This window comes from Marmota flaviventris, chromosome 2 (genome assembly GCF_047511675.1).
Source record: "Marmota flaviventris isolate mMarFla1 chromosome 2, mMarFla1.hap1, whole genome shotgun sequence".
NCBI lineage: Eukaryota > Metazoa > Chordata > Mammalia > Rodentia > Sciuridae > Marmota > Marmota flaviventris.
Genome location: NC_092499.1, coordinates 88961765 through 88988233, shown reverse-complemented (window position 1 = coordinate 88988233; position 26469 = coordinate 88961765). Strand labels below are relative to the sequence as shown.

The following is a 26469-nucleotide window of genomic DNA, read 5'->3' as shown; positions in this document are numbered from 1 at the left end:
CTTCCTGCCTCAGCTTCCAGGGTTGCTGGGGATTATAGGTGTGTGCTACTGTGCCCAGCCATTACCAAGTTTTGGGATCTTGGTTAAGTTGCTTTTCCTTTTTGTGCCCCAGTTTTTTTTACTTGTGAATAAGTCCAAGTAAAAAGTTGGACTAGAAAAATCTTTGAGGCCTTTTTCAGCTTGATATTGTGACTCATTAGTCAGTGATTCATTGATGTTATTACCAGTACTTGGCTTAATCAGATGGGGAGTCTGTCCGTTATGTCTGAGTTTCCCCCATATAAATCTGTCCCTATTGGTCTGTCAGAGGTGGAGCGGCCTTCCCTGGACAATCAAGGATAAATTATGACTTGGAGAAATGAACAGCATCTGTGCTTTTGGGAGTTAGAACACCTGGGTAATTTGTGCAGAAACTCTGGTTATATAATTTGCTGTCCTTTATTTTCAGGTGGAAAATTTTTAAATTTGAGACCCCTGATTATCAAGAACAGAGGAGCCCCTCCTTCTGCCCTAAAGCTATGAATGTGGAAGGAAGAGAAGTACTGGAAGAAGACAAGGTCTGTCATTCTTCTGACTTCTCACCTGTCTGGAACTGTTTGAGCAATAACCAGTTCTGTACAGCTGCCTCAGTTTCCCCTTATACAATGTGGGGTATGCTGACCCCACTTCTTGAGGTTCAGCAAGGAGGGAAATTACGAATGGGAAGGGGACAACATAGTAAAGCTCACAGGCTTTTCGTGACACTACCTATTCTGTACAAGGCTGGCCTTCTAGGTACGTGGGGCCAGAGATTGTTCATGGGTTAGTCTGTGGGATACTGGGAATTCCTACACATCTCTCCAAAGCCCCAGCACCTGAAATCCTTCCATTAGCCAGGTGGGGGCTTTGTTTTTTTTTTCTTTCTTCCTTGTTATTCTTTCTTTCTTTTTCTTTTCTTTTTTTTTTTTTTTTTTGTGTGTGTTTGTGTGTATGTGGTGCTGGGTATTAAACCCAGGGCTTTGTACATGCAAGGCAAGCACTCTACCAACTGAGCTATATCCCCCACCCTAGAGTTTTCCTTTTGTTCAACACTGCCCAAGTTTTCTCTCAAAAAGGAGTGTGTGGGATATTTGTGATGAACATGTTATGGTGGTGTAGCCACTAGACAGATGGGTTTCCTCTACCTAGCTTGTTAAGGTTAGTGAGGGCCTGAGGTTGGGGCAGGGGTGAGTGGGAGGACTTATTCTTTATGCTCAGAGTATTGCTTGAGTAGGAGGGGAAAAGAACACTGAAACCCGACTTTTCTGGCATCAAGTTTCATCTATAATGTGTTTCTGTCTACATTATCACACTTAATTCACCTGAGCAGTGTGAGGAAGACATTCCTATTTTATAGTTGAGGAGGTAGTGAATCAAAAATGAAAGTGAATTTCCTTCAAAAACACAGTCAGAAAGTGTCATTTGGGTCTAGAATGCACAGATTGAAGACTCTGACTCTGGAGGGGGAAGGACAGAGGCTTTGGGTAGGCATCCTACTAAGAGGGAGGAGGAAAGTTGAGGGGTAGAGAGTGGAACCCCAGATTTTTCTATTCTGGTCAGACCTTTTTTTCTTTTTCTGCCTTCCCTCCCTTCAACCACCTTCTATCCACCTGCCACCACTGCTTTGGGCATCTGAAAGGCACTGCTCCCTGCCAGGCTTGTCCTTAAACGGCCCTCATTGGCATGCTCTTTTCTGACACACAGCACAATGTCAGCCCTCCAGGTTCAAATCTCCATTCCACCTTTTTCATTTTGCTTCAGTGCCTCCGTGTCCCCAGCCAAAAAACGGACATAAGACCACACTCAACTGTCAGGACTGTTGCGAGGATTTAAGAGAGAATATATGCAAAACACCCAGAAATGAGCCTGGCACCAAGGAACTTCTCAATAAATAAAGATGAGCAAATAGTCCCTCTTATAAGGAATTTAATTGGCTTCCAGGAATTAGAGTAGTGCTTGGCAGAAGTGGATGCTCATTTAGTCCTTGCTCAATGAATGTATGATAATATCCCTGTTACAGAGAAAGCTTGTCTCCACCGAAGTAATATTGAGGGATAATGACCACAAATTCTTCTGGTTGGTAAATGGTGGGACAAGCTGCAGGAGCTGCTTGCGGCTGCTCTTGTCCAGCGAGGCCAGAGTGTCCCCTGCTGGCCGTGAGGAGTGCTGCAGGCCGGCCCTGGGGGGGCGAGGCTGCTTGGGGGATGCTGCCTGGGGAGGCTAAGGGAGGCCATGACCAAGCGGAGGCCAGTGCAAATCACTGACAATTGTAGGCTCTGGAAACTTCCTTAGGGCCCCAAGAAGGGACTTGGAGAGAGAAGCAGTAGTTCTTAGAATGTTGGAAGTGATCTTAGTAAACTATTCTAAATACTCAACATAATGGTGGAAAAAACTCAATCAGTTGGGTGCTCACTATGAACACTTTGTGTGAATTATCTCCTTGAAATCCAAAAACGACTCATGGGGTAGGTACTATGTGGAGGATAAGGTACAGGTAAGTACTTTGTCCCAGGTCTCACACAAAGTGAAGGAATGGGAAAAATCCATGCCTTCAGACTCCAAATCAATCCAGGCCTTTTAGTCTCTCTGGGGCACTGGGGCTAGAATTTAAATCCAAGACTTCATCTGGAGATGGGGGCAGCAATGGGAGCAGAAGTCCCTGGAGCTCTGAGTCTCCCAGGTAGACACAACAAATACTTGGTGACTAAAGAAAAGAGTAAAGGAATTGGTAGCTGTAAGTATCAGAGTGGATTCAGTCAGGGGAATGTGTTGACACGGTTTTATGGTGGTTTATGATGGTTATTTTCTTCTGAGGGCACCCAGTTCTCTCCCTCTGGTCTTCCCTGGGTTGCCTCCACCAGAACTAACCACTTCCCACGGACTCAGGAGGTCTCTAAGCCTTAGGACCTTGCTCCTGTCACCTGGAACACAAACCCATCCAATGTCAATCTTTCTGCATTTCAGTGACATTTTCCTTCCTTTATCAGGACGTGACCCTAAAGTCATCACAGTGGATCTTGGGTGAGGCAGCTCAGAACCCAAGGTGTGGTTCCCCTCAGAGTGAAATTGAAAACAGTCAAAATAACCCAGAGGACAGTCTCTTTAAAGTGTGCCTGTCTGGCAAGACTGGCACTAATCCCTGCTTCTTGTGGTCTGCTTCTGTAGGACAAATCCACACAGGCAAGGAGGAAATGGTTATGGTCAACTCTAATCTAATCTAATCTAATCTATGTGACTGGGACATAAAAATGCACAGCCCAGCTCCTTCACTTCTCTACCTATTAGTGAGGTAGGCATCCCGGTTTTACAGATGAAGAGATTATGGTACAGAGGGATTTAAGTAAATTTAGAATAAGCAAAAAAGATTAGTGGAAACAAAAGTAAAAGACAAAAAGAAAGAAAAAGACAAAAAAAAAAAAAAAACACGACAAAGCAAGGGTTAGTGGATATTTCCAATGGAAACTATACATGATTTAGCCCTTGCCATTTTGGATTAGCTGATTCTGTTCTTTTATTGCCTCTCTGTGGGTTATAGAGGACTCCTGGCAGGGGGCTGGGCATATAGCTCAGTTGGTAAAGTGCTTGCCTCACATGCACAAGGCCCTGGGTTCAATCCCCAGCAATGCCAAGAAAAAAGAACCCATGGCAGTGCAGATGATTCCACCTCTGTTCAGTGGAGGGACAACCCTGGGCCCCTCCTGTGGAAGATTCAGCTTTGCTTGCATTTACAAATTCATTTCAGAATTCCTGATCTATAAATGCATCTGTTCTTTGTATTCTCCTTTGAGTGAATTGTAACAGCTACCTAGTTCCCTTATAATAAACGTTTATACTTCATATATCTATGAGAGTCATATTTTGCTTATTGAAAATTATCTTTTTATAGGGATTCTGTAATTTGCCTCTGGCCATTTACACAAGAAGAGGTAGAACTGGAATTCAAACTCAGGCAGGTAGGAACTAGTGGGTATTTTTGACCATCATACTTTCCAAGCACTACAAAGTGTAATTACATTAAAGTAACTAGCAGTAAATTCATCAGCTCTAACTTTAACAATACCCTTTGATCACATTCAAACCTAAACCTAATTCTTGACCCTAATTAAAATATAACCCTAATTAAAACCTTCTCTGTGGAAAAGACACATGTGACCACCGCCATTTTTGGAGATAATTTTTAGTGGCACAAGCAGGCATATTCATTCAGGTCCCTTGGGTGCCCAGGCCACCAGGGAGCAGGGGGTATTTTTCTCCCCCTGGTCTTACTATAGAATCCCTGCTCATGGGGAGGCAGCCAAGGTTGGGCAAAGCAGATGCTAGAGTTGTGTGCTAAGGGGCTCCATTTTACCCTTGGTGCTACCCAGATTTAGCTAAAGGTCCCCCATGATGTAGAAGGGGATTTGGAAGTCATTTTTATCTCTCAGTTCTCCTGGAGTGAGAGAGAGAGGGAGAAAAGTGACCAAATTTCCTGCCTCACATGCATTCTTCTTTGCTCAAAGGACTAAAAGTTATAACCTCTATTATATATTTAAATTATAATCTGATTAATAATATATTATTTTAACCACACATAATTGCAAGTAGGAATTTTGGTTTTTAGGTAACATCAAAATCTAACCATGACTTATAGATATAAACTCTTAAGTTGACTGTTAACTTGACCGTAAAAAATAGCATTTTTCTCACTGGGAAATTTATTCTCAGATATAAACTGATAAATCAATTAGCTCCATTTTATTCATTGCTTTAAAAATTTAAATCTAAACATTTTTAAATTTAGCAACATCATTTCATGGTACTTATTTTTGTGATTTCTTTTAATTATGGAAAAATGATACTCATTTTCCATTTATGATAATGATATTAAACGTATTTAAGTATAAAATGAGTCAACTTAAAGAAAAATATTCACTAACAGTACAGGTGGTATTAGATATAGGTAGAAATGAGGTTAGTGATATCCAAATGATAGAAGGTGTATAATCTTTTTTGATACTGTTTATTGAGCATTTATTTTTACTTTTTTAAATGCTTATTTTTTAGTTGTAGTTGGACACAATACCTTTATTTTATTTATTTATTTTTATGTGGTGCTGAGGGCCTCGCACGTGCTAGACCAGTGCTCTACCGCTGAGCCACAACCCCAGCCCTTGAGCATTTATTATATGCCAGGCTCATTGCTTTTGATTGTCCAACAGAATATACTGTCTAAGCCACATGTGGCTACAAAATCTTCAAAATGTGGCTAATGTGACTGAGAAATTAAAAACATTTAATTTGAATTCAATTAAATTTAAATATTCATATCAACCATATAAAAGCAAACCTAAAGGTCTTTTTTTTTTTTGGTAGTGAGGCTTGAACCCAGGCTATATTCCCAGCCTGATTTTAAATTTGGAGACAGGGTCTTGCTAAACTGCTGAGGCTGGCCTGGAACTTCTGATCCTCCTGCCTCAGTCTCCCAAGTTGCTGGGATTACAGCCATGTGCCACCATGCCCAACAAAAATCTTGCTTTAAAAATACATATATTAGCATGACTCATGAGTCATTTCCATTCCTCTTTTCCTGTTAAATGTTCACATTCAATTGTATGTGCGTTGTTTCCACTGCAAACAGAAGAGCACCTGCGGTAAGCTCAGTGGTAGGTTGGATGCCCCCAAGATGTCTGTGCTCTCATACCCGGAACTTGTAAATATGTTATCCTACATGATTAAGGAAATTTGCAGATGTAATCAAATTAAGGATCTTGAGATAGACTGTTCTGGATTATCCTAGGGGGCCCAATGATAACTGGAAAGATCCTCATCCAAGGAAGGCAGGAACATCAAAGTCAGTAGTAGAAAGAGTAATAGTGGTGGTGGTAGTACAACAGAAGAAAGAATTTGTAGTGATTTGAGGAAGGGGCCAGAGCCAAAGGAACACAGGTAGCTTCTAGAAGATTAATAAACAAATTCTTCCTGGAAGCATCCAGATGGAATATATGTTAGAAATATTGAGAGGGCGGGGGTTGGGAATCAGACATGTGCTTGAAGCTGGGTGAACAAATCAAACTTTTACTCCTGTCAGAAAGGCATGCTACAGGAACCTGGCTAGCAAACTCCCCTGGGCAGGCAGTCCACCTGCTTATATCCCTAATATAACACAGCACTGTCCTGTGCTCTGATTAAAGGAGTTTTGGGTTACATCTATGGGATTGGGGCAGACAAAGGAAAGGGGTATAATTAAAATGGTTACAATTGGATCCAATTAAAGCTATATTCTAAAATGTACCACCAGATTTTCTATTTCTCACATGTAGGCCTACAGAAACACTGATTTTAGACTTCTGACCTCCAGACATATAAAAGAATAAATCCATACTGCCTTAAGCCACTAAATTTGTGGTGGTTTGTTATAGCAGTAATGGGAAGCTAATACAATTACCTAACTGGGCTCCTTATTTCCTGCCTTATCTCTTTTCAGTGCATTCTCCACACCACAGAGGGATCTTTTAAAATTAGAAAAGAGATTGTCACTGTCCTGTTTAAAAAGTTCCTTAGCAAGAATCTTCTCTTTATACCTGGAACAAAATCCAAATGATGGCCATAGGCCCTACATGATCTGGTCACTAGCTATACCTCTCCATACTCCTTTAATTTTCTTTCTACAGGTGCTCTCCCACCTTCCACCCCCACCTCCCAGCCTTGCTAACTCAGGGCAACTGCTTTTCTCTTTGGGGTCTTAGCTCTAGCCATTCCATTTGTCTGAAACACTGTGTCCTCAAACCTTTGGATGACTGGTCCTTTTAGCTTAAAATTCTCTTCATGAAAAACTCCCCTTGCGCCAACCTAAGGTAGCCACTTGACACTACAGCCCTTGTTTAGTTGTCTTCACAGCACTTATTATCTTAAGCTATACTACTCACTTGTTTTGTTTGTTGATTACTTCCTCTCTACCCCTTTGACCCAAGTTCCAGGAAACCAGGAACTTAGCTTGTCTGTGTCCTGCTGTTATGTCCAACCCCTAAAATAATGCCTGGCACAAGCTAAGCAGCTTTCAGCAAAAACCTGTTGCAGGATGGAATGTTTGGCTTTACAGAGAGCTCAGGGTTCAAGTTGGCTACTAGCCCAGCAGGGCCTAGAACCCAGAAGTTGAACTAAGACTGGACGCTAGTGCCTCTTTCTAGGGCTCATGAAGAACCACCCAGTCTGGTGAGGAGTTCAAAGGACCTCCATGGAAAATGATAATAATGAAAACAACAATGGTTAATGATTATTGAGCATTTTCTAAGTACCACAATTAACACTTAATTTTATGTGTTAAGACAATTGCATTCACTCTTCACAATCAATCCTCACATTAAGGACGGGGAAACTGGGCTGGGATGTAGCTCAGTGGCAAAGCGTCTGCCTTGCATTCGTAAAACCTTGGGTTCAACCCCCAGTCCCCCAAAAAAAACAAAAAACGAGGAAACTGAGGCAATGAACTGTTTCGTAACTTTCCCTACAGCTGAATATACACAATTACACGTTTCTATTAATCTTTCTGTGGTTCACTTCCTCACACTAACAATGTGGGAGGATTTCTGACCTGATATCCCCGGTTACCCGGATCCATAGTCTCGGGGAACAGTTGGGGTACGTTCTCCTACTCAGGCGAGAGGAGGGCGGGGCACCGCCAGGGATTGGTGGGAGAGACTCGAGGCCATACAGCGGAAGTCCCGCCCTGCGTAGGAAAACTTCCGGTTCCAACTTCTCAGTGCTTATGTTGACCGGAAGCGTCCGGTAGCGCTGCGATGGTGCTCCTGGAGAGCGAGCAGGTATATGCAGGCCTGGCCGGCCCTGGGACTGATGAAGGTTCGGGTTTTAGCTCCAGACCTCTGTGTCGCCTTGAGGGAGGGACAGGGACTTAGTTGACGCGGCGGTACGCGCGTAGGATTTGAGCTGCCTAATAGGGCCGGGCTTCTTATGTTCCAGTTCCTGACGGAGCTCACCAGGCTCTTCCAGAAGTGTCGGTTGTCGGGCAGCGTGTACATCACCTTGAAGAAGTGTAAGCAGCCACCTCGGCGGGGACGAAGGAAGCTGGGAGAGGGAACCCTGGAAGCCGAGCTATTCCCGGCCTGGGTGCCTAGTGTCTGGGAGGCACCAGAGTCCCCTGCCTTCCTCCACCCTGCAACTGGGCACATTCAGGGACCTGGGCCCCGGGATATTGGGAATTGCGGTTGGTGCCCCCTCTTCCACTCAGTGTTTGTGACCAAGGTCCGTCCCGGCTACAATGGGCCCCAAGTATGTCAGAGTTCATTGTTTTGTCAGGGATACCAAACCCAACCGCGACTAGTGAGGTTTAATATTCCTGTGTAACAGCGTTTCTGTTGTGGAAGTTGTAGTTGTCTCCAAGATTTGGCCAAACCCTTGATAGCAGATGATGTGGTTAAACAGAACTGGAGCGGTGACAGTGGATTAAGTCACCTATTTAGACCCCTTCTTTCCTATTTTAACCTTTGTCTACCTATCAGCAACGTATATGGCTGTGTTCACTAAGATGTATTTTTCGTGCAGATGATGGTCGAACTAAACCCACACCGAGGAAGGGTTCTGTGGAGGGCGTTGAGCCCTCAGACAACAAGTGTCTGTTGAGAGCAACGGATGGGAAAAAGAAGATCAGCACAGTGGTGAGCTGGATTCTTAACGCTGAATTTTGGAGTTTAGAACGGAGGATGGATCATATCTGAACCAGGCTTTTAATTTTTTTTTCTTTTTTAGGTAAAAGGTAGCAAATGTGTAGCTCCCAGACTATTTTGGGATGCGGACTTTCCTTTACCACGTTAATAGTAGAAATCTCAGTAAAATTAAAATGGAGGTAGAGGTCAAACACTTGTTATACTAAACTTTTTGTGGAAAAAACATATTGGTAATGCTGGAAGGAGTGCTTGGCATACTTATTTCCTTATCTCCTTACTGTGTTGGGCCTTCAGTAATTTCTTGGTATCATGATTGTTTTACTTTTAAAAAGTATTTTTAGTTGTAGATGGACACAGTAACTTTATTTATTTTTATGTGGTGCTGAGGATTGAACCTAATGCCTCTGTGTGACAGACAAGCACTCCACCACTGAGCTACAACTTTTTTAGCTGATTACTCCTTTGTCTTTGTGGTTATTGTAACATAGTTATATGTTAGACTTGGTACATGAGAGAGTATACATTTAGTTAAGAGCTCTGTTTAGCCCTATTGTCTAGATTATTCTAGTCTTTCTTTTCCTGGTAGAGGTTAAGTATAGCAAAGCAAAAGACTCTGGATTCTTGAGTGAAAACTGTATTCTGCTGGGGCAGATCCAGACTCCCCTCTAATCACAGTAAAATAGGTTATTCATGAGAACATAGAAATAATTAGTTCATAATTCTCCCTTTATAAGTTATCTTGAGTAGACCTTTGTAGTAAAGCCAGCTTATGTGGTCTTTAAAAATAAAGTGGAATATCAAAAAATAGGAAAACCTGAGAATCTTTAAAGGTAATATTTCTCTTTCAGTAGCTTGCATTGTGCTTAAATTGGTCTGAATAAATGGAAAGCAGAAGATGAGGAGGGAGTAGTTTTTGTGTATGTTGCACAAAACATTAATACTGAGAAGTCACTTGACATCTCTCAGAACCCAGGAAGAAAACTTAGGGTCATCTCTGTAAGGGATTTCAAGAGAGATAAGAAATAGAACTTCTGTAGAAGATCACTTCTGCCTGTCCCTTCTGGTGCAGTTCTCATGTATAAAAAAGGCAGAGCTACTTTGCTTGTTCCTGAGGCAGAGGGAAGTCAGGTAGAAAAATAGCCTTTAGTGCAACATCAGAAGTTGGGAAGAACTTAGAATGTCATCTTCATGAATATTTTGAGATATTATCTGTGGTGGATCAGAGGATACTGAATGGATAAATAGGGGGTGACATCTTTTTTCCTTTTCTTCCAGGTGAGCTCCAAAGAAGTGAATAAATTTCAGATGGTGAGTTCCTAGTGTTGCCCATGTCCCCCTTCTCATGGCAAGAGAGCATAATGGTGAAAACTTGAGTTAAGATTGATATTTGGGGAGCTGGTCATGTGGTGCATACCTGTAATCCCAGCTACTTGGGAGGCTGAGGCAGGAGGATCTCAAGTTTGACACCAACTTAGCTAGACCCTGTCTTAAAAATAAAATGGAAGAGAGTGCTAGGGATGTACCTCAGTGGTAAAACACTCACCTCACAAGTGCAAGGCCCTAGGTTCTATCCCCACTACTGGGGTGGGGGGGTGGTTGATATTGGGTTCATTGCTGTCCTGTGATGTTTTACCAGTATTTTTCAGGTAAAAGGTGATAAGCTATGAATTTCAACACTGATATTATTTTTCCTTTCTGGTTTTTCATCTAGATTTTGTTGTCTTAACTTCAGATATACTCTGTAGTATAGTTGAACAAGAAATTGCTTGCCTTTTCCCCTTTTTGCTTAAAAATAAAGTAAAAAAGGTGCAGCTCACTGTGGGTGAGTGTTTTAAAAGGTACTATATTCTCTATTAGGTAGGCTTTCTGATTTTGGAAGTAGGGCAGCTCTCTACCAGTTGGTACCTCCTCCTGTTAATAAGGTCAGGCTGTGTGTTTTTCAGGCTTATTCAAACCTATTGAGAGCTAACATGGATGGGCTGAAGAAGAGAGACAAAAAGAGCAAGAGTAAGAAGAGCAAAGCAGCACAGTGAAGAGCACTGAGTTCCCTGCTTTTACCAAACCACTGAATTACATATTTCCATTTTGTTTATAGTTTTGTTCATAAATCTAGGTTTCTGGTTCCCCCATTAACTGTTTTCATGTGATATTAGGGTTATTTTGGAGAGAAGAAAGGTTGCAGTGTTTACAAAGTATTTGTGGTAAGAAAGTAGTTTATTTCAGATTTATGATGCATGGTTATAAATTCCTAAATTAGTTTTAAAAAGTCTCTGTAGTCATCCCTGTGAAGAGCATTGTATCATTAAACACCTGTTATCAGCACTGTGCTTATGTGATCCTCCCCCCCCCCCAATCTCCCCCCCCCCCCCCCTTTTTTTTGGTGTTGCTGGGGATTGAATCCAGGGCCTCACACATGCTATGTAAGCACTCTTGATTACATCCCCTCATCCCCCCTCCCCCATTTTAATAGTCTGGCAATAACTAATTCTGGATGATGTGATTACTGAATGTTTTAGCCCTATTTTCTAGATTATTCTAATTGAAACCTGACAATTATAAAAGTTGTATCATCTCATGGACATTCTTTCCACCAGGTTGTATAAGTTTATCATCATAATTTATTAAGTTTGGAAGAGTTCGCATAGCCAGATGAAAATCTGCTTAACCACGTTAGGAAAAACATATTACAAAACATTAAAAATAAAGATTCTAAGGTAATGATTTCTGGTGTCTTTGTGCCTTTTAGGACATTTTCATGTGCTTAGTCATTAGGATCAAGGGAAGAACAAGGATACTTTCTAATGTTCTATTTCCATAAAACCTTCAGTGTTAACAGATTTGCAATTAAAAAAGCTACACATATGACAAAGCATTTATTTTACCCAAAAAGATAAATTTATAATATATTACACATGAAAAACTGACAAAGCTCAGTAGGGCATTTTCTTAGAATTTAAAGTTAATTTAAAATGACAGTGAATGTACAACATTCCATTATTCCAGTATAAGCCCCTGTCTGAACAAGGTAATGAGTTCTTCAGGGTTAAAATAAGATTCTATAGTAGTCATCTCTGTAGCTATATAGAAACAGCACAGATACCCTGCAAAAGAAGGGAAAAGGCAGATTATAATGACAGTTTAGTGAGTGAAGAACAAAAACAGTTAAATACTTTTAGGAGATACGAAGGTAGCTTTACTTAATTAAAAACAAGAATGGAAGGCTAGTCACTAAAAACTTATGTAAGTTTTACAGAAGCTGTGACTGCAGTAAAAGGGTCTACACAAGGAGATCCCCATTTACCTCACAGCCTCCTTGTTGCCCTTTAAGTGGAATGAGAACATGAATGAATGACATTCTGACATAAGGGTATAAAGTTATATTTTATTTTATTTCATTTAAACACTTATAGAAGTTATCTGGGTGAACAAAATGATACTTGGGATAGCTACTCCCAGCTCTGCTGTGTTTTATTATGGACAAGATCATGACTTGTGATTCACAGTCTCAGGAAGATTCATTGGTTGCCAGCTGCAGTTCTAACAGCTTGTCTTTAGCCTTCAAATCTCAATAAGAATAAAATATGTCACTCTAAAAAGCTCTTCCTGAATTTTAACCCTGTGAATGAAATCTGCTATGCCCAAGTGATAACTTACTTTTTTTCAACTTTGATGTTATAAATTTCGTCACAGACTAATTTGAGGTACCTTTGCTTTGGCAGGCGTGACAGCAGCTGCTTTACAGTTGTGTTAAATGCCTGTTCATCAGCATCCCACTGGGGAAAAAATAGATAAGACTTAACAGGGCAGAAGGTTTATTACTTGGCTTCTTCTGGGTCAGTACTGAAATGCCATTGTTCAAGTATACCAGAAGAATGTATTGTAGAACCAGCAGGGAGACTGCTGGGGTTCTTCCTTTCAAGCATCAATTTTCTTTTATTTTTTTTCAGAATTGTTAGTGATTTTTTTTAAAAAAAGATTGTTAGTTGTAGATGGACACAATATCTTTATTTTTTTATATGGTGCTGAAAATCAAACCTAGTGCCTCACATGCTAGGCAAGCGCTCTACCACAGCCACAACCCCAGCCCTCCCTTTTCTTTAAAACAAGACTATAGGTACTATGTAGAGTCTAGATGCCACAGCCCTGATGTGCTAATATCCTGCCCCAGTGTGCTATGACTTTAGATCAATTAATTCTGCCTACTGTTTACTTTGTATAAAATGGAGCTATTGTCTTTGATGTGTGTCCATCTGACTGGATCATAAATCAGTAAATTGCCAGTAGAGGGGTATATGTAATATATACTTGTGAGAGCAACAGAAAATGTAATAATAATTTTGGGGCAAAGTTCATTTTTAATTTAACCTGTGACTAAACAATGGGTAGACATATATTCTTTGATATGTTGCAAAAATCATTTGTAGCTTTAAGTATTCTTAGTAGTAACTATTCAAAAATGTTAAAGTTCTTATTTAGACTATTTGATAATAAATGTATATACCACCTATATAACAAAAGGGATCTAAATTAATTTTTACAAAAGGATCTTTTGTATAGTTCTAGTCTACAAATGACCTTCCCTAGCTGGAGTTTGACAGACAGCATAGTAGACAGACTATGTCAAGAACAGATTCTGCCAGGAGTGGTGGCACACATCTGTAATCCCAGCTGCTTGGGAGGCTGAAGCAGGAGGATTATGAGTTCAAAGCTAGCCTCAGCAAGTTAGCAAGACCATAACTCTAAATAAAATATAAAAAAGGGCTGAGGGATGTGGCTCAGTGGTTAAGCACCCCTGGATTCAATCCCTAGTACCAAACAAAAAACAACATCAAAAACCCCCATGATTCTGCTAGTCTGCCTGAGTCTAAATCCTGGCTATGCTACGTATTAGTTGGGTGACCTTGATTTAGGAATACATATAACATATGAAAGGGCCAATGTTATTAAATTCCTGGTGTTGCCAGTATTTTATGATACTAAGAAAATGTAATTCTGTTTTTAATTTTCTTTTGGTAAATCAACACAATGTAGAACAGTTTGTATTGCTTACCTCTAATGATAAAAACTGTAAGATTGTTTCTTTGGGTAGATCCACCTGTTAATTCACAGAAATGAACATCATATATCAGAACACATTGATTCAGGACTTCAGTGTCACTCTGGATAGACAGTATGAACAGGGCCGGCAGAGTGTGAAATGCCTCTGTACTTTATAAAGTAGACTTGATGATCTGTGTGGTGATAAGATCTCAGTATTGTGGGAACTATACCCCCTATATGCCATAATTCAAAGCTTTGTTGACACTGCTACTTGTACTTAGTAAAGCAAAGCCCTGAAACATAGAAAACTGATTTTGGTTTTCACTGCTTTCCTTCCTCCGTCTTTCAGAGGAAGAAAGGAGAGAGAAAAACAAACCTTCAATTTTCTCTCCAGTATTTTATATGTTTAGATTAAATGTGGTTCACATCAGTAACAATAAGGTCTACATCCAGATACTCGTGACACTGAGCAAAAAAGCCCTGAAGTCTGATGTCACACTTTGACATTATGGACAGAGGCCATCTTCAAAATATCCAAAAAGAACTTACAGCCAATATTTCAATTTCACTGCTTTTCTGATGTAAATTGGCAAGAGTAGTTTGAAGTCGGGTTTGTACCTAGTAGGAAGAAAATGTAATTCAGAACATGTTAAACCAAGCCATCTTATTTCCTATTCCACAAAACATGACAAGGTGACAAATCAAGGCCTATAAAAGTTTCCAATGTGGGGCTGGGATTGTGGCTCAGTGGTAAAGTACTCGACTAGCACATGTGAGGACCTGGGTTGAATCCTCAGCACCACATAAAAATAAAGATATTGTGTCCAACTACAACTAAAATATAAATATAAAAAAAAAGTTTCCAGTGTGTAAAGATTTGCTTTTACTCTACATCAGAAAAAAGGGGTTGTCTAGTCATTTTGATCACAAGGAAAATAAATTTTCTAACTTCTTTATTACTTATTTCTTTTTAATTTTGAAATGATGCCAAATAAAGACTCAGAATAATGAAATAGTACACGTGTAGGCAGAGAGATTTTAGGATTAAGCTAAAGGGGAAAGGGGAAGTATTGTAATAGCAAAAAGAACATGGAACTCAAAAAAATGGGTCTCCACCCATAAACAATCAGAAGAACTTAAAAATGAGGTATTTGATTTTTTTCTACTTCTGTCCTATTTTTTTTTTTTGGTGGTGCTGGGGATCGAACCCAGGGCCTCGTGCATACTAGGCAAGCACTTTCCCACTGGGCTATACACCCAGTCCTTAACTTCATTTCTACATAATGGATGCTTTCCTAACATATGTCCATGGCACATTCTAAGACTCATATTCAATATACTTAGCTTGGCATTTTATTACTTAATTTCTTCTATTCTCTAACTATATTGTGCATATGCTTGCTTCCAAGGTTATAAGCTCTTTGATGACTGGGGCCTTGTAGTGTCTCATATTTTACATAGCCATTAGCATAGCATTAGGCATACAGCACACACCAAAACCATGTAAGGAATGAGAAACCCGCTTCAAGTCATATCATTGACCACTATTGCTTTGTTATTCAGATTAAAAACAAACTGCCATAAGAGGCAGATTAGAAAAGTTCTGTTTAGATGCGATCATTCTGACAACAGTTGCTTCTTTCAGTGTACACTGACACCTCTTTGGAGGATAGATGGGGTTGAATTCTGGCATCAGAGATGCTTTGTGTTGGTGAAATCTTGAGAAGCCATCAGGTCAGGGAAGTGGGTAGAAAGATACTTCCAAGAAATTCTGTGTTTCTTATTTTCATTTCCTGCTTGCTTTCTTCTCTGATGCTCACATTAGAAAGCCAAGGAAACCTTGACCAGATGTACCTGAGTTTCATACCGCCTCCTTGTGCTGGCTGACAGCTTCTCAGGAGCTATCACACTCACAATGGGAACAACTGTTGCTCCATGGATTTCGAACAAGCCTGAGACAAGAGAGTTTCAAAATTTATGGTATTATCTACACAGTTTCTAAAACACCACAGAAATGATAACAGTTTATTTGTAGCTCTCTTTTTGTGATTCTGGGGGCTAGGTCATGTCTAGGCTTTGTATTCTATCTGTGCTACTAGCTACACTTAACCTAGGAAGAGCCTGGAACCACAACAACCCAGTTTGATTGCTCTCTTATTGGGTGGAGATATACCAAAGCAATGGGAGGCAACATGAGTCCCCCAAACTTCATGAACCTCAGAAAATAAAACTCTTGTATTACTACTACTACTTTTTTACTTTTATTTTTTGTGGTGCTGGGAATTGAACCCAGGGCCTCACACATTCTAGGCAAGTACTGTATTACCAAGCTATATCTCCATTTTTTTTTTTTTTTTGAGACAGGGTCTTGCTAAGGCTGGCCTCAAACTTGTAATCTTCCTGCCTCGGTCTCCTGAGTACCTGGCATTACAGGTATGTACCATCACACCCAGTCCAATACTTCTTTCAATTCCTCAAAGTATTGGAATGTGTTGGTGACATAAAGTTAATCCTAACAGAAATAAAAGGAAAGACCTGATTCTGTTAAAAGCCAAATATGCCTTCCTGTGGGCTTAACCAGAATGTTTTCTTTTCAGTTTTTTTCAGAAGGGTTGTTAGAGGTGATGAGACTAAAGGCAGAATCTCTTTGTTGGATTTCATGGAAACCAAAAATGTACATAACGACTATCTCCAAGGAATTTCAAAATATTTTTCTCAAATCCTCTGCTTGAGGGAAATTTTCAAGAAAATGATCCACATTTAATCTATACAATAAACCCAGTCTAAGAAAGATTAAACTACTTGTAAAAATAAGACAGTAAGACAAAGATACAGCGGATCAGAAGAATCACTTAACCAATTTTATCTTTTTCTAGAATATGGATTTCAAAGCACAGATAGGAATTCCATGTGGTACAATTTGTTGTATACGTGTTACTTTAAAAAGATATTTCCAGTGTCACAAAGAATTGGCTACAGTCATAAGTGCTTTGAGCAAACGTAAACACAAGCAATATTATGTTCAATTGTAATTAGTAATTATACCTGAAGCATTAGACCCCTTCAGATTTTGCACTGCAAGATTATCGGAAGCTTCTCTAAAAACAAGCAAACAAAAACAATTAGGAAAACAGTCAATAAGACAGAAGCAACATAGAAAACTCACAGTGAGCTATACATATAGTGAGCCACTTTTTCTACTGACTAAAAACACATGCCTATTGGTTATTAGTGGGAAGAAAAATAAAAACAACAAAAATTGCACTTAGTTATGCTTTTGGTCAAGAGCAAGTTAAAAAAAATTATAAAGGATGTCATTTCAAGTTAACAAATGCCTAAAGAAAACATTCTGATTTATTCAGCTGGGTTTGAAATCCTGGCTCCACACAAACAGCTCATTTCAATGAAACAACATGGGTGTTCTTTCCGCTCCCCTCATAATACAAGGAAACATTAGCAACAGCATTCTCTGTCTTCATGTGGCAGCAGCCTTGGCGACCACCCACAGGAGAACATTTGGTAAATAAGGATATTCTTTTAAAACCTGTAAATGAATGTTCTTTCAAATGCTGTGAATTAATTTAAAGCTTTTGTGAGACACAATAGTACTTTATGTTGGGAAAACCAGGGAAAAAAGATTTTGAAACTTTCTCTGTTAAAACTAAATCTCATCCAACTTTTTAAGTGTCTTAATAGTGTTCACCTGTTCTCACTGTTATGTAGTTGTTGTGTTTTTTTTTTTTTTTTTTTGGTTTTGGGGACTGAATCTAGGGCCTTGAGCATGCTAAGCACATCTCTATCGACAAGTTACACCCCCATTAGTTAGCCACTTTTTGCTTTTGCTTTTAAAACTCTGTCTGATTTGGATTATAATTCTAATATCTGGTGACTTTAAGAATATTACATTGTCTCAGAAAAGCCAGTGAATTTATCAAAGTTGGTTCGAATGGGAAGAGGTGGCGCTAAGGAGGAAGAACAAAGGAAGGAGTGTTTTTTTTTTCCTGTAAGCCAGGATTTCTCTATCTTGGTACTATTGACATTTTGGGCCAGATAACTCTTTATTGGAGGGGGGAGGTCAGTCTTGTGTACTGTAGGATGTTTTAGCAACATCCTTGGCTTCTAATAGATACCAGCTACACATTCCTATTGTGACAACCAAAAACGTCTCCAAACATCGCCAGATGTTCCCTGGGGACAAGACTGCTACTGACTAAGAATCACTAATATAAAGAAAAAGAAAGAAAAAAAATTGAGTATTTTCTGATTACAAGGTTATGTGTGTTATAAATAACAAAGAAATTTAAGACTCGCTATAATCCCACTAACCCCAAAGAATCACAGTTAAATATTTAGTACATTTCCCCAGACACTATTCTATATATAGATTGCATATTTTGGTTAAAACAAAAGTTGGATTATACTAGCCATCCTACTTGTGGACATCCTTCTAAGTCAATAAACTCAGCTTTATTAGAATCACCATTTTAAAAGGTGGTACAGTATTTTGTTGTGTTTTCAAAATTTAAACAATCTTCTACTAATGTGTATATATATGTGTGTGTATATATATATATATATATATTTTTTTTTTTAAAGAGAGAGCCAGAGAGAGAGAGAGAGAGCGAGAATTTTTATTTTTAGTCTTTCGGTGGACACATCTTTGTTTGTATGTGGTGCTGAGAATCGAACCCGGGCCGCACGCATGCCAGGCGAGCGCACTACCGCTTGAGCCACATCCCCAGCCCCTACTAATGTATATTTTGATATTATTATTACTACTACTCTGGGGATCAAATCCAGGGCCTTGCCCATGCCAGGTAAATGCCACATTTGCAGCTTTCATATTTTGATATGAAAATTCTCAATGAGAAATTCTCAAAGTACAGTCCAGGGATCCTTGGAGGTCCCTGAGATGTTTTCAGGGGTCTGCAAGATCAAAATGATTTTCACAATAATTCCAAGATGTTAGTTGTCCTTTTGCTTCATCCTCCCATAATATGCAATGGAGCTTTCCAGACCACATGATGTGTGGATAATACAACAGACTGCAGAAGCAGATATGAGAATGGTCTCTTCCAGTAAAGCTTTAACGAGATAACAGGAAATGTACAACAAGGTCTTAAAGAAATTTGTCTAAAAAATGCCACTTTTTGTACTAAATGTGTTTTGTTTTAAAAACGTTGCTCTTATAGAGTGAGCTATTTTTCATTAAAAATATGTTATTTAGGTTAGCATGTAATGGGGTTACTTTTGTTATTTAAAGCAGAATAAATACATATTTTTAAATGTTTAAATTTTAATTTCTAACAAAATATTGATAGATAAAATCCAGTAAACAGAAGTTCTCTGTGGTTCTCAAATAATTTTTAAGGATATAAAGAAGGCTCTGAGATCAAGAAGTTTGAGAACTGCTATTATAAAAGATATCTTGATACAAACCTTTTTTTTTTTTTTTTTTGGTGGTGTATGATTTGATGAGTTTACAACATATGCAATCACCACAGTGCTCTATGAACAGTTCCATCATCCTAAATATTTCCTTATGTGGTTCCCCTCCTCTCTTGCTCCCTGGCAACCACTGACTTCTGTCCCTAGAATTCTACCTTTTCCAAAATGTCAACAGACATCTTTATTCATGCCCTGATGAAAAAAGTTTTACTATAAATTCCTGAATTGCTGAATCAATTTAAAATTATTTTATAGTTTTAATGCTTTTAATCTTTGCCAAATTTGTATACAGATGGCTGAACCAATTTCTCTCTCATCATGAGGATATGGCATTTTTTCCCAGAACATATTATATCTTTCAAATAACATGAATACAATACTACTGAAATTCATGATTAACAGACTGAATAAGATAATGACAGACAGATTTTGGCTTCTTAGGCCTTTTAAAATGAAAAGAAAACCAATTCTTGGAAATATCATTGCTATGGTTTGAATATAGATTCATGTGCTGGAAGCTTGGTCCCCAATGTGGCAACATTGAGAGGTGAAGGAAGCTTTAAGAAGTAAGGACTAGTGGAATATAATTAGATCCTGGAGGCACAGTCTCCAAAGAGGCTAACGTTGGTCTTATAGAGTGAGCTGGTTCTAACAAGAGTGGGTTGTGGTAAAGTAATCCCACCCCATATGCTTGTCTTCTTTCACGTGTAGCCATTTCCTTTTTCCTCATCTCTCCTTTGTTGTGATGCAGACAAGAAGGCCCTAACCAGAGGCTCTATGACTAGACTGCCCAATCTTGGATTTTTAGCTCCCAAACCATGAGCTAAACAAACCTCTTTTCTTTAAAAAGTACCCAGCCTGAGGTACTTTATAAAAACCAAACAGAACAAAACAGACTAAAATGGTTATGATAAACAAATGTTGAAAGCAAGATATGACCTTATCTAGGTTATAATTAAATTGCTGACTGAATTATTCAGAAGCAACAGAATGGTTCATTTAAAGAAATTTCCCTAAAGGATCAAATTAACTTTTAAAATAAATTTACCTAGGTTCTATATAGGTAATTGTAGTCAGGCTTCTGGGCTTTTGTTTACTAAGTTACCTGATATTCTTTTCATCATTGACTTTAGTTCTCAGTTTCTGCACAACATGGTCCACAAGATCGAACTCCAGCACACGCTTCTCTGTTTGCCTTTCCTTTTCAAAAGACTTAACCTAAAAAGAATGAGACAGATCTATCATTTGGAGGTTTTCAAGCCAAAAGGGTGGCTCTGAGAGACTATTAAATGAACAGTTTAGGTCAGTGGTTCTTAACCAGCAGTGATTTTGTTCCCTGGGGGACATTTGGCAGTTTGGAGTCATTTTTGAATGTAACAATGGTGGGGCTGCTTCTGGCATCTTCAAATAGAACATTAGCCAGGAATGTTGTTAAACAATGCACAGGGCAGTCCTCCACAAGAAATAATTGTCTGTCCCAAATCATTAGAAATGTTGCTGCTGAGAACTCTGATCTGGTTTGAACTAGTTCATAATAGATGACAGAATTAAAAAAACAAACCAAATGCGTATATGTGTGTGTGTGTGTGTGTGTATAAAAGGCCATAATGAACCAGCTCTCATTTAACTGAATTCATTTACATTTTCTTCCCTTTTAAACATCCTCAATGAGTCACCAAGTTTTCTCATATCTCAGAACTGCCTATAATTCCTCCCTCTCCTATACAAACCCAAATTCTACCATCCCATTTATGGTACCTGCTTTTTTTTTTTTAGAGAGAGAGAGAGGGAGAGAATTTTAATATTTATTTTTTAGTTTTCGGCGGACACAACATCTTTGTTTGTATGTGGTGCTGAGGATCGAACCTGGGCCGCATGCATGTCGGGCGAGCGCACTACTGCTTGAGCCACATCCCCAGCCCCATGGTACCTGCTTTTTAACCTTCACCAGCATCCAACCTTGGCCTAGGTTAGCCTGACACTCTTTTTTTTTTTAATTGATTTTTAAAAAAATTTTGACAGCAGAATGCATTACAATTCTTATTACACACATACAGCACAACTTTTCATATCTTTGGTTGTATATAAAGTATGTTGACACCAATTTGTGTCTTCGCACATGTACTTTGGATAATGACGTCCATCATATTCCACTATCCTTGCTAATCCCATGCCCCCTCCCTTTCCCTCCCATCCCTCCGCACCATCTAGAATTCATCTGTTCCTCCCATGACACTCTTCTTACTGCCTTCCCTGTCTTACAGTATTTCCTTAGTTACTCCATTCCATGCTATACATCCCTGCAGATTAATTTCTCTCAAATACAACTCTAATGTCCCCTTTTGTCCAAAAATTCACTGGCTCCCTCTTGGTTGCTAAATAAAATTCCATCTCTTTGGTTGGGCATTTGGGTTGTCCATGATCTAGCTATAACCATTATTCTGCTGAAGTACCATTTTGTACAATACTTCTACTTCACCCAAAATATATTACTCAGGTTAGATTAGAATTATTCTCTCCTACCTGTTCTGATCTTTGAGACAACCAACTGAGAAAAACTACCATGACTTTTGCTATTCCCTCTGCTTAAAAGGCTCTATATCTATATCCTAACCATTCCCGAGGGTCTGGCATAATACCACCACCACCCTGAAGACTTCCCAGCTTCCTCTAATGTGGTTTCCCAGGTCTCAGAGAACTTTATCCATAGGAATTTGATGGCGTTCAGCATTTTCTAGCTCATAATTATGCACAAATGTCTTATGTTCCCTACTGGATGATAAAATATACTTGACAGCAAGGCCTGAGGCTTAAATATTTCTGTATCCTCTCTGGTTCTAAATTTAATTTCATCCACATTGTGAATGTCTAAAACACATTTGCTGAATGGACATGTGAAGGGATGTCTTGCTTCTCAAATATGAAGATGCTACTGACCTACCAGTAATAGACAGGAGCAAGATTCAGAAGAGCTTGACAGGCTGGGATGATGTATTGAAATAAGATCACATTTGACAAAGATAAATAAATTCCTGTGATTAAAACTCTTGTTATAAAAGGCCAGCCAGACATGGTGGTAACTGTGGAAAGGCCAGTGGGTTTTACTGATGATAATTTTAGTATGAATCAAAAGAAGCACAAGATTGCTAAGCGTTAGTTTATTCATAGGCTATGTTAGGACAAGTATGGTATCTGGATTGTGGGAGGTCAGAGACCCTTCCCATTTAATAGGAACATGTTTAAAGCATTCTAGAATTCCAGTGTCACATTTAAAGACAGATGCTGACAAAATAAAATGAGTCTAGAGGAGGTTAACTACGAGGGTCAAGGATTGGAAACTGTGCCATGAGGAATAGTTTAAGTAACTGGGATATCTAAATCAGAAAAGAGGACACTATAAGTGACATGGAAGCTGTCCCCTAAAATTTATTTCAGAGAAAAGAGGAAGAATTTGACTTGTTATTTTGACTATGCTAGAGGGCAGAAGCAGAACTAGTGAGTGTGAATATAAAAAAATGTGTGGGATCTAACAGTGAAATTTATAGCACTAAATGCTTACATTTAGAAAACAAAAGGAAAACCAGTTCAAAGCCAGCCTCAGCAAATTAGCAAAGCCCTAAGCAATTTAGCAAGACCCTGTTTCTCAATAAAATACAAAAAAGTGCTGGGGATGTGGCTCAGTGCTCCTGGGTTCAATCCCTAGTACCAAAAAAAAAAAAAAAAAAAAAAAGCAAAGAAAAGGGTCTAAAAGCAGTGACTTAAGCCAGTAGCTGGCACTGGCAAACTTTTTCTTTTCTCTTCAGATACTTTTTTTTCTTTTTATAAACAAAGAATATAAAAAGGACTTCTAGTTCATGGGTCATAAAAAATAGGATATGAAATTTGACAACATATTAATGAATAAATAAACAAATGATTAAACAAAAACAAAAGGATGTGAGCTGGATTTGGTCCAGGTTGTTGTTTGTTAAGCCCTGATCTAAAGTTCCATATGAAGAAACTAGAAAGAGAATAAATCCAAACTCAGCAACACAAGAAAATTATTAATAAGAATGCTCTAGGGTTGGGGTTATGGCTCAAGTGGTAGAGTGCTTGGCTAGCATGCATGAGGCACTGGGTTCGATCCTCAGCAGAAAAAATAAAAAAAATAAAGAAATTGTGTCCACCTAAAACTAAAAAATAGATATTAAAAAAAAAAAAAAAAGTGCTCTAGAGTGTCCTAAGCATGTTCCTACTAAACGGGAAAGGTCTGTGACCTCCTACAATCCAGTGGAGTGGAGATAGTAAAATAGAAAACAAATGAAAGAGTAGGCAAACAACACCAAAAGTTGGTTCTCTGAAAAGACAAAATTAATTTACCTCTAGCTACATTTATCAGAAAGAAAAGAGTGAAGACACAAATTACAGATATCAGGAATGAAGGAAGGGACATCATCACAGATCCTAGAGATAGTATAATGATAATAATAATAATAAACATCTGAAAGATGAAATGGAAAAATTCTGGGAAAGATACAAACTGCCAAAGCTCATTCTAAAAACAAAGAGGCACCTGAATAGTTCTACATTTAGGCCCTTGTGGCTTTATGGGTAAATTCTACCAAATATTTGAGGGTGCAATTCAAAAAATGATTGTATAGAAAACCTATAGAAACAAAAGAACAGAGCCTACTAATTCATTTTATGAGGCCAACTTTACACTACTCTCCAAACCAGACACCACCACAATAAGAAAAACAGGAACAATAATGAAAAAAGTTGGTGATCTTTTTTTGGTATCAGGAATTGAACTCGGGGAGCCCTCAACCACTGAGCCACATTCCCAGCCCTATGTCATATTTTATTTAGCAACAGGGCCTCACTGAGTTGCTTAGCACCTTGCTGTTGCTGAGGCTGGCTTTGAACTTGTGATCTTCCTTCCTCAGCCTCCAGAGCTGCTGGGATCACAGGCTGTGCCACTGTCTCAGGCAAAAGTTGATTTTTTTTCCCTTTACAAATAAGAAATAGGAGCTTGGTTGTAGCTCAGTAGAGCACTTGCTTAGCATGTGTGAGGCACTAGTTTCGATTCTCAGCAACAAATAAGTTAATTAAATAAAGTTATAAAAAAAGAAAAATTTTTTATTGTTGTGTGGTGTTATATTTATGAATATATTTTTTAATATTTTATTTTATTTTTTTAGGTGGACACAATGTGTTTATTTTATATTTATGTGGTGCTAAGAATTGAACCTAGTGCCTCCCGCATGCTAGGCGAGCATGCTACCACTTGAGCCACATCCCCAGCCCAATTTATAAATATTTTTAGTTATATAAAAAAGTTAAATTGGTTAGGAAGCAGCCAGAAGATATGCCAATCAGCAGGTATTTATTATTGTTATTATTATTATTATTTTAAAATGGAGAAAGAGAATAAGGGGAGAAGTAGAAATGTGCTCAGCATGATTCCCTCTTCCTTATTTTATACATTTTTTTTTCAAGAAGCCCAGCAACTCAAAGGGAGAGCTGCACTAATGGATTTCCACCCCATATAAGGCAGGCTACAGTGGCAAGGCCAGTGCTCCACAAGGAAAATGTAGTTTGGGAAATTTTCCTGCAGTCTTTACCTTGACATGGCTTCCTTCTTTATCCGAGACAAGGGCCACATAGGTGATTTCATGATGTCTGCAGTACTCTTGTAATTCCTCTTGGGACTGAAACAAATAAACACAGTGTACTGAATAAACACAGACCACCTGGAGCCACTTCAAGTAATTAAGGAGAATGAAAATAACGGTCTTCAATTGTATTCCCAAAGCAATTAATAAATATGCTGATTTCAGGGAATATAAATATTAAGCAAGAAAAGAAAAGGATAAAGAATTTCTTGCCTTCCCTATTTTCCTGATTATTCTAAGGGGTCCTGAACAATCAATGTGGCAAGGCATAGTAAGAGGTTTTCAATAGCTTCAAGTCTTTTTTTATTTTTGTGGAGCTGGGGATTGAACCTGGACCCTTGCACATTACTAGGCAAGTGCTCTACCACTGAGCTACACCCTTAGCCCTTCAAGAACTTCAAGTCTTAATGGAAGGTGCCAAGAATTATACAATGTGTGTACAAACAAGCACACATAGTGAAAAAGCTTTGAGGAAAGCAAAAGAACCAAAAGGAATGCTGAAAGGTGAAAAGCAACAAGCCAGAGAAGCCTGTGGGGGATGCCACTGTGCAGGACTGAAGTCACTGGTCATGGGTTTATATTTCACTGTAAGATACATTTCTCTAACAATCTCATGTGAAGAGGATGTTGCTGTCAAATGATTAAAAACTGATGGTCAGCACTCTTCTGATATAATTAAAATACAGAATACATAAAATGGACAGCAGCAGTTGTAGAAGCCTCTTGGTAGGTGATATGAATGGAGCAGGAGGGTGGCAGGTTGGTGTCCCTGTTCATCACCAAGCCCTGGGGCACCTTTAGCGTGGGTGACTATGCACTGAAGATCACCCTGGATGATCTCCTGGGAGCACACCCCTTTTGTGATCTATTTGTGACAGCACGGATGCTATTTATCTAGAGCCCCCCGAAGTGTGCCACTTTTATCACCTTTGCACCCAGGGCAGGTGTCAGATCTTATACTGGCAGTGAGGCTGAGGAGACAAAGTCATAGATACATTAAACCCAGAATGCCTTCAGAAGTATGGTACATTGGCCAGGGGTGGTGGCGCATGCCTTTAATCTCAGCTTCTCAGGAGGCTAAGACAGGAGGATCACAACTTGGAGGCTAGCCTGGGCAATTTAGAAAAACCCTGTCTCAAAACAAAAAATAAAAAGGGCTGGGGATGTAGCTCAAGGGTAAAGCATCCCTGGTTCAGTCCCTAGCAAGACTGAAAAAAAAAAAAAAAAAAAAAAAAGAAGGGGGGAAAAAATGAAAAAGTAAAAGGTAGGCTAGCATATGGTCCTGCAAAGGTGTCTATATCCTAACCCCTAGAACCTGTGAGTGACTACCCTGGTTTATCTTGGTGGGCCCAGGGTAATCACAAAGGTCCTCATAAGAGGCAGGCAGGCATAGCAGAGTTAGAGAAGATGTAAGGTAGAAGCCTGGATTAAAGAGGGAAGAAGATGCTACACTGCTGAGTTTAAAGGTGAAGAAAAGGGTCATAATGCAAGGACTGCAGGAGGCCTCTTTAGCTCGAACCTGGAGGATGAGATTCTTCCTGGAGCCTCCAGAAGGAATGAGTTCTGCCAACACCAGGATTTTTTTTTTTTTTTTTTTTTAGTATTTTTTAGTTATAGATGGACACAATATCTTCATTTTTATGTGGTGC

The 26469-nt window shown here is 39.1% G+C and overlaps 2 protein-coding genes across 6 annotated transcripts in view; one reads left to right on the top strand and one right to left on the bottom strand.

Moving 5' to 3' along the window:
* Window positions 1-7726: 7726 nt before the first annotated feature.
* Window positions 7727-11399, top strand: Srp14 (signal recognition particle 14). Its single transcript, XM_027925723.2, has 5 exons — window positions 7727-7817; window positions 7975-8047; window positions 8557-8669; window positions 9954-9986; window positions 10622-11399. Exons 1-5 carry the CDS (start codon window positions 7794-7796, stop codon window positions 10709-10711), a joined length of 333 nt encoding a protein of 110 aa, XP_027781524.1. The 5' UTR covers window positions 7727-7793; the 3' UTR covers window positions 10712-11399.
* A 135-nt stretch (window positions 11400-11534) lies between these two features.
* Window positions 11535-26469, bottom strand: part of Eif2ak4 (eukaryotic translation initiation factor 2 alpha kinase 4) — a 104517-nt gene continuing 89582 nt past the window's right edge. For 4 of the 5 annotated variants that reach the window (XM_027925721.2, XM_071608082.1, XM_071608085.1 and 1 more), the window contains 8 exons: window positions 24770-24856; window positions 20272-20384; window positions 16764-16816; window positions 15573-15670; window positions 14268-14336; window positions 13729-13773; window positions 12333-12451; window positions 11535-11779 (listed from right to left, as the gene is read on the bottom strand). In XM_027925721.2, the coding sequence (XP_027781522.2) occupies window positions 11722-11779; window positions 12333-12451; window positions 13729-13773; window positions 14268-14336; window positions 15573-15670; window positions 16764-16816; window positions 20272-20384; window positions 24770-24856 (642 nt within the window). In that variant the 3' untranslated portion in view covers window positions 11535-11721. Of the gene's footprint in view, window positions 11780-12332; window positions 12452-13728; window positions 13774-14267; window positions 14337-15572; window positions 15671-16763; window positions 16817-20271; window positions 20385-24769; window positions 24857-26469 lie in introns of those variants that run through there. The other variant, XM_071608081.1, reaches the window with a different exon arrangement.